General features: G+C 46.4%; 1 protein-coding gene across 1 annotated transcript; it reads left to right on the plus strand.

Moving 5' to 3' along the window:
* Positions 1-1,192: 1,192 nt before the first annotated feature.
* NFKBIZ (NFKB inhibitor zeta) lies at positions 1,193-7,584 on the plus strand (the record flags this gene model as incomplete). Its single annotated transcript, XM_082014315.1, has 11 exons — positions 1,193-1,615; positions 2,532-2,568; positions 2,665-2,771; positions 2,902-3,665; positions 4,104-4,209; positions 4,539-4,685; positions 5,052-5,115; positions 5,650-5,819; positions 6,481-6,591; positions 6,712-6,879; positions 7,531-7,584. The coding sequence occupies exons 1-11, from the start codon at positions 1,487-1,489 to the stop codon at positions 7,582-7,584; spliced, it is 1,857 nt and encodes a 618-aa protein (XP_081870441.1). The 5' UTR covers positions 1,193-1,486.
* Between the last annotated feature and the right edge of the window lie 1,025 nt (positions 7,585-8,609).

Genomic DNA, 8,609 nt, shown 5'->3' on the forward strand with positions numbered 1-8,609 from the left:
CCTTCTCTCTGGATGCTGCCCACTTGACACACACGGCCAAAAAATCCCCGTACTCCCAAGCCTGTGTCTCCGGAGCTGAAGCTTGGCAGGAATAGGCGAGCGCTCCCGCGCCATCGCACTTGGGGCGAGGGGTACGTGTGACTGCATCAGGGGTAGCGGAGGGCCGAGGGCGATGCTCATGGTTTCCATCTCTGCCGCTGCAGAAGAGGGTGGAACATTGGGGTTTCATGCGTTGAGAGCAGGGGCTGCAAAAGCTGCGGGAGGCCTCCCGGGGCAGACTTGGAGAAGAGGGTGCAAGGTGGCATCCGATCCCACCTCATCCCCATCATCCTCATCCCACCCCATCCCCGTCATCCCCAACCCCATCATCCCCAACCCCAGCATCAATCCATCCCCCATCACCTCCACCGTGACCACGCCGGCGCTGCCCGGTGCCCGGGCTGGCGGAGCGGGGCGATGCAGCCGGCCCCCCGCTTCCCTCTGCCCCGCTCCCGAATCCCCTGGAGAGGCGGGGCTCGAGGTCCGCCCCGCCCCTCTCCTCCGCCCCCTCTTCCCGCCCCGCCCCTGGCGCGGCCACCTCCCACCGCCCTTACGGGAAGCGCGGCCCCGCCTCGTCCCGGTGCCTCCCCCACGGGGGGGCGGAGCCGCTATAACCGCCGCCGCCAGGGTCGCCGCCCCCCACTCGCAGCCGCGCCGCCCGCCCAGCCCTGGCCGTGCCCGCGCCCGCTCCGCCGCCCGCCGCGCTCCGCCGCCGCCCGTCGCCCCGCGGCACCGCCATGATCGTGGAGAGCAGCCGGGACGCGGCGCCCGATGGCGGCGACGGCGGCGCCCTCAGCAGCCCCATCAACCTCGCCTACTTCTACGGGGCCTCGCCCCACTCCAGCGAGGGCAGCTGCTCGCCGGCGCACTCCGCCCCGGGCTCGCCGGGCTCCGACTCGGACCTCTCGGTGAGCAGCCGCGGCGGCGGCCGGAGGGACACCCGGGGCGGCGCCCGCCCCGCGCTGCAAGGTACGGCGTGCGCCGGCGGCGGTCCCGGCCCCCTGCGCCCGGGGGAGCGGCGGCGGGAGGCGGCGGGGGAGGGCGCGAAGCCGCGGTTCCCGCTCCGCCCGCGCCGGGCGAGCCGCCGCCAAGCCGGTGGCGGACCCTTTTGGGTTCAAAAACCCCCGAAGCGGTGAAAAGCGGGAGGGTTCCGCTGGCTCAGCGTGCCTGGCGCCGGGTGATTCCACCCTGCGGCAGCGGGCGGGGGCTGCCCGGGTGAGGAGGCAGCGGCGGGGGCCGCACGCCTGCGAGATGGCGGAGGGGCTGCGGCGGGGCGGGGAGCGTCGCCTGGGCTCTTCTCTGCGAAGTCGGAGATTTAGGTGGCTTTCCACAAGCGTTGCCGGTTTTCTTTTCTTTTTTTCTCTTTTTTTTTTTTTTTTTAATGTGAGAACGGGGTCAGTGGCTTAACTTAAGGTTTTGTTTTCGTGTCTCAGCAGTTGAGCACCACATGGCGGGGGGGAAGCAGCACAGAGGACCTTTCCAGGGGGTCCGTGTGAAGAACTCGGTGAAGGAGCTCCTGCTGCACTTCAGGAGCAGCAAGCAGATGTCCTCGGGTCCCGCCACGGAGGAAGGCAAGGTAGCCAGCATTCTTCGGCACTGACATAATTGCTTTTAATGGTTACTGGGGTTGGTAAAAAGAAAAAGGCGTGTGATAAAGCAGCAAGCTCGTTTCTAGCGCTATCTGATGTGGAGGGAGTCAGAGTTTTTCCTTTTCAATACGTAGTGGAATGAACCGAGCTGGGAGGAAATTAGTGAGAAGGTTTACTGCAGGAGAAGACTTAAAAATGTTCTTACTAAGCTTTATTTTCTAAACAGAGTTTGGATAAAGGTATTTTTGTGTTATGAAACCGCAGAAACTCCCTGTTAACTCGAATGAGGTCATCCATTGTAAGAGTTGGGGAATCTTCTTAGAAGAGAATAGTTTGTCATGCAATTGTGCTCCTCCGTGCGGAGCACGCAGTATAAAGGCAGATTCTTCCAGTCTGAAAATACAGAAACAGAAATATTAAAAATTCTGGAAGATTAAAGCAGGTTTTTTTTTTTAGAATAGTCTTTCTGAGCGTGTGTTTGCGAGCTTCCTAGGTAAGTGTTGTCACAGGATAATTTTTGCATGGAAAAGTTCGCGGCATTGAAGAAGTGTAAAATTGGCTGGCTTATTTATGTTTAAAAAAAAAATCCTCAAACCTCAGTAAGGAACAGTGTCTTTCTCTAGATTTTCTTGAGTTTTGTGGTATTGTAACAAATAGCTTAAAAAGCCTTAAGAAAAATGGTGGTTTTCATTTAAGTTCCACAAAAGTCTTTCCATTTTCTAACCTTAATTAAAAGCAATTAAATTAGGGTTAGGCAATCATGTACTAGAATTATTCTAAGGTATACTCTGTGTTTATAGAAGAAAGTCTCTGCTTCTTTCTTCTTGGTTTTTTTTTTGTTTGTTTTCTTTTTTTTCCTGAAATAACATTATACTAATGGAATAATTGGATTTTTCTCAAAAGGTACAAGGAGGATTGGTGAACTACGAGCAGTACACAGGTAAGAACACCTTTCTTTAAATACCCTGCAATAAGATTTTAAAAGTTGATTGTAAGAGTAACCTGCAAATGGATTCTAAGTTCATTTTCTTTTCAGCAGAGCTGAAGAGCATACTAGGTCACAGTGGCAAACGAAAGGCTCCTGAGCTCCTTTCAGATGGACCTTCTTTCAAACGCCAAGCTAATGTTCACCCACACCTCCTGGTAAGTCGTTTTTTCCACGCCTTTATTTTTCAGTTTGATTTGTGTAATCAGAAACTGCCAGATACTGTAATAACCTCTTAACTTTCTGGGTCATCTTTTGATTTTTCTTTTTTTTTTTTTTCCCTGACAGACACCACCCCAGACACCAACTTCTATGGATAACATGGAGGAGACGCATAAAAACGACCCGAAGCATGACAGCAATTCTGACCTACTTCAGAACATCATAAACATCAAGAACGAGTCGAGCCCTGTTTCTCTAAGCACGGTGCAGGTTAGCTGGTTGCACACAGCCTCCAGTCACAGCTCGCCCAGTGAGCAGTACCAGAACAGCCCGGGAACGCAGGCTTTCTCCCCATCCCAGAAGTACCAAGCCTTCCAAGATCACACCTCCCAGCATATGCTTGATCCGCCACAGCATTACCAGTTCCCTCCATCCCAGAACCAGGATTTGTCACAGAGTTATCCTTCAGACGGCTCCCTGGAGTACAGACCATTTGCGGCCAATGACCAGTCTCCTGGCTACCAGCAGAATACCTTCGAGAGCCACGAACTGCAGTACTGCCCGTTGCAGAGCTTCTCCTCCCTCTTGAATGACTCTGAAAGCTCAGAGGGCATCTCTGCTCCCCTCCAGCCTCTGAGCGGTGCCCACCCACAGGCTGATGTTGGCCCCCATGCTCCAAACTTCAGCTTGCTTTCCAATAATGTCTGTGGTAGTCTGGAGCGCAGTGTCTCTTTGGCGACTTTGAATGTGTCTCTACCTGACCAAAACGTTGCCAGAAGTACAACGCAGCTGGGCAAGTCATTCTTTCAATGGCAAGTGGAACAGGAAGAAAACAAACTGGCTAACATCTCTCAAGACCAGTTCCTTGCAAAAGACTCGGATGGAGACACGTGAGTGCTTTTTATCTCAGTGTTTGTGATGTGGAAGGTTGGGGAATGTTTCTGTTTGGGTTTCGGTGGACCATGGGGTTGTAATGGAAGCAGTTCATTAGCAGTGTTTGTGTCACAAGTGCAGCAGTTTCGCTAATCATGTGGAACATGTGGTTTTGCTGTTGGGCTGTGATGCACAGAGTTGCAGCACACCAAATAGAGAAGGTGTTTGTATTGTCTAATTTCAGCTGCTTATTGTTAGACTTTATCTAGTAAATGGGGAGAATAAGATTCTAGCTTAGATGCTTTAAACTGCCTTGTGAAGAAGGTACCTGTGTTCCTGTTGTAGTCATCCAGAGGGAGGTCTGAACCTGGCAGCATAACTATGTTTGGATCTCTGTAGTGACTTGAGCCCCAGTTTGTATGGTGGTGTAACACTGTTTAACCTCTTTCCTGCAGCTTCCTTCACATTGCCGTTGCCCAGGGCCGACGAGCGCTCTCTTACGTTCTTGCAAGGAAGATGGCTGCCCTGCACATGCTGGATATTAAAGAACACAATGGCCAGGTGAGGTTCTCAAAATCTTTGCACCTGCTTTGCGTACCTGAGTGCTCCTGCATGTCTGAACCTTGAGGAAGATGTGGTGGAATGCTTATTTAATATTAACCCCGAGATTTAGCCTGCATACTAATATTAACCTTGAGCTATTAATACTTCTTGGGATCACCTTGAGCTGGTAAAACTATGTGCTCTGCTTCATTTGTCCTGGCTTCCTGGTATTCATAATCGCTGCTTAAATAATACCAGGTAGCTAGGCTTTTAAGTTGTTTTTAGTTGCTCTTTCCTGCTGGAGATCAGATGACTAATGGTTTAAATTTTATTCTCGATGTTTGCAGAGTGCTTTCCAGGTTGCTGTGGCTGCCAATCAGCATCTCATTGTGCAGGACTTGGTTAGCTTGGGGGCTCAAGTCAACACCACAGACTGCTGGGGTAGAACGCCGTTGCATGTTTGCGCTGAGAAGGGGCATGCCCAGGTCCTTCAGGTAAGAACGAGGCAGGCGTAGCTCTGCCCTGGCCGTTAACACTTATACTTTGTTTTAGTTGTCTTGGGAGACTCTGAAAACACCACTCCTCCCTTTATCTTTCTCTCTGTGTAGCCTTGTGGATATGTCTCGGGGCTCTACAGCCATGGCTTAAAGTGAGACTGAATTTCACATTAGGTATTAGGTTTCTCACCAATGTTTTAGAGTAATTTGGTGGAATCCTCTAGTCTACAAAAACAACAACAAAGTCTCCTCTTAATGCCATTAGTTATTGCAACTTTGATGCATTAAAACTGTATACAAGTTTGAGGAAACAATATGTGGTTTGGATAAGACCTAAATGCATACCTGTTCCCACTTTTGTAGGCAATCCAAAAGGGAGCCATGGGAAGCAATCAGTATGTGGACCTTGAGGCAACAAACTATGATGGTGAGTAGTTAAGAGTTTTTAATTTACAGAGTTACTGGATGTTATAATGTTTTATAGCTGCTCACGTGAATGTTATCCTGGGTTGAGAAGCAATAAAATGGAGCATATCTTTGCCAGGTTGAAATTTACAATTACAATTGAAATTACGTTACAATTGGCATATCTGTCAGATAAAAACATGGTTAGCCTGTGCCTGTCAGGACCTCTTTCCTCTTGCATGTGATTGCAGTGTTTGGCATGGGGAGTGTAGGTAGTAATTGACTATTGTTTAAAACATTTAAGTGCCAGTGATATGTCAGTGGATACAGAAGCTGGAATCTCTGGCACCAGAGAGCTGTTTTAATTGAACCTCCTTTCCATATCCATATTACAGCCACTCAGGAGCAGTCACTGGCACTTACAAATGTGGAACCGTCCCTGGGCTTGACGGGGGTAGAAGCACCTTTATCCATCCTTCGAAAGAAGCAGCCAATTAATACTTCCGTATTGCATTTGTTCATTAATGGTGATGGTGTTTTTTTTTTTAATGTTAAGGTTTGACAGCATTGCACTGTGCTGTTCTGGCTCATAATGCTGTGCTGCATGAACTGCAAAACAGTCGTCCACCTCATTCCCCTGAGGTCCAGGAGCTTCTGCTGAGAAACAAGAGCCTGGTAGAAACCATCAAGACTCTGATACAAATGGGAGCTTCTGTTGAAGCGAAAGTAAGTAAAATGCCTTTGTCTGAAGTACCAGATCCAGAGAATGTGGAAACAGAAAGTGTCCCTTTCTTCTACGCCACATTTCAGCTTTATTACAAGGGAAGTAGGCTAATTTGAAAGCTTCCCTACAGCTTAATTCACCCAAGTGGAATGAGAATGTTGCATTTATTCAGAGCAAGGTATTATCAATGCAAATGAACCCTGGGGAAAGAGGGAGGTGACAGTCTAATTTCTGGATTAAGAATGATGCTATGCTGGCTGCAGTTGGTTGTGTCTTAAAAGTAAGAATATGTTTAGAGCACTCTGAGGTATCTGAAGTAATAGGGTGCTGATGATACCTTGTTCTTGAACTGTAAATTTTAATTAAAAAAAACTGCTTAGCTGTCCAGTTTAGGTCTGCGCTGGGCTGGACCATTATATATAACATCAGGTATAACATCTGATATTTTGGCTACGTAAGCTTACTGCCAAATGAGATCTGGTCCATTGTTTTAGATATTCATATTAAAATATATATTCAGATTGACCTTCAGTGAATTGTAGTGCAAATATGTTTGTTCAACATTCTGCATTTACTCTGCTTTCTGTGTTGTTTGTCTGCATGTTCACCCTGGAAAGGTGAAGCACCTGCAGGGAAGACTAACGGTTTCTTTTTTTCTGATAGGATCGCAAAAGTGGTCGCTCAGCTTTACATTTGGCAGCAGAAGAAGCAAACCTGGAGCTCATCCGTCTCTTTTTGGAGCTGCCCAACTGTCTCTCTTTTGTTAATGCAAAGGTATGGCGATTTTTCTGGAATGCAGATACAACCTGAGATGTGCACATGTGTGGCACCGCAAGTGTCCTGAGACTCATGCCCCTGCCTTTTCTTCATGGAGTACTTTGTCGTCTTCTCCAGGCTTACAATGGCAACACGGCACTCCACGTGGCTGCCAGCCTCCAGTATCGGGTGAGTCAGCTGGATGCTGTGCGCCTGCTAATGCGAAAGGGAGCTGATCCAAGTGCCAGAAACTTGGAGAATGAGCAGCCAGTTCACCTGGTTCCCGATGGCCTTGTAGGAGAACAGGTAAAAAAACCAACTCTCTCTTCTGCTCCCATCTGTACTCATTTACACAAAAGCCTTATTCCTTTCCAGAAATTTCTTTTGGGTTTTGAGTTGCAGCTTTTAAGGAAAAGATTTAGCAAATGCCATTTTATTCAGGGATCTTTGGTTTTAATGTCAGGATCAGGCAGAATATACAAAGACCTGAAATGAGAGGTTTCACTTCTAGCTTTTATTTTTTTCCCCTCTCAAAAGCTTTTTCCTGTCAAGATAGGTTTTTTTTCTTTGTAACCTTGCAATATACTGGAGGTAATATCCATTCTCTTGTTCATCTCAGTATGGCCTGAGATCATGCTTTTGTTGCTCTTGTCATAATTAATAATGGCATTTCTTAGGCGTGAATAACAGATGAAGAAAACCCCTTTTTCCTAGGAGCTATACAAATACATGATGAAAAAGGTGTCTCAACATAAGGAGCTGATAATTTAAGCAACTGAGTAATTCTGTTACCTTTCATTGGCTCAAATACTGTAAAATTGGATCAATTCTGGTGTAACTGAACTCAGAACCTAGGCTCAGATAAATGAGGAATGCAGAACTGGGTCTAGGTTTTTTTAGATTAACTCACTTTAAGATGATGAATACTAATGTTTTTGTCTTTTTCGTTTTCTCCAGATAAGACGTATCCTAAAAGGGAAGGCGATTCAGCAGAGAGTGTCGCCATTTTAAGCTCCATGTTTCTTGGAGTTCCGCAACTCACACTCACTGTCAGTCAGGCAGTCCTAATGTATCTGTAAATAGACCATTTGCTTGGTGTAGGCAAATGTTAGTTGTTTCTATGAAACAAAAGTATTTTGTTCACTATCATATAGTGGGTTATATAAGAGTTTAAAAACCCAAACCCCAAGAATCAAGTTTCATTCCCAAGTATGTGGAACATTTGCCTGGATACCTGGATTTCATAGCTATGGCAAGACTGGTTTTATTTAAACAGCCATACAGAAAAGTTCTGGACAAGGACAATTCTACAGGAAAACTTTTTATTTAGAGGGCTAAATAAAAACATGTCAACATTGCAGAGGTTTTTTTGTTGTGTTTTTAATAGCACTTGTATACTAAGTGCTAGAGAAATCATATTTTTGAAGTTGAACATTTATTTATGTAACCTTGTAGCTTTCTTCCAGTATCTCATGCAGGATTGTATATAGTTGCTGGCATTATTGTACAGCTGTATAGTTCTAAGAATCTATTGATCCCTTGGGGAATGAACTGAAGAAACAAGTTCCTTGATCTTGAACTTTCAAATTGCATATAGAGTTTTAATACTATACTGGTGCAAATCAGGTAAATTCTGTTTTGAAAGACTCAAGACTGAAAGTACAGTTAAGATAGATTGTCCCTAGCACTGATTTATGCATGCTTTTGGAGTTGTTAATAAAACAGGAAAAGCCTTGCTTCTTCAGGGGACTGTATCAGTTTTTCTCTTACGCAGTGGAGGTTTTTCTTTTGATGGGGTAATAGATTGAGGGAGAAAGATGATGACTTTTATAGTGTATATAACTTTAAGGAATATGAGCCTGATTCACTGAAAGTATTTAGCGTGTACTTAACTGTTGATGCGTGCTGAAATCTCCATGTTAATTATAATACTTCAATATGTCTAAGCCCCACTAGTGTCAGTAGGACTTAAGCACATGCGTAAGTAGCTTGCTGAATTTGGCTCTAGTTAATTCTAGAGACTTAGTGTTTTTCAT

The sequence above is a fragment of the Phaethon aethereus genome, assembly GCF_964289735.1.
Source record: "Phaethon aethereus genome assembly, chromosome: 1".
Taxonomy (NCBI): domain Eukaryota; kingdom Metazoa; phylum Chordata; class Aves; order Phaethontiformes; family Phaethontidae; genus Phaethon; species Phaethon aethereus.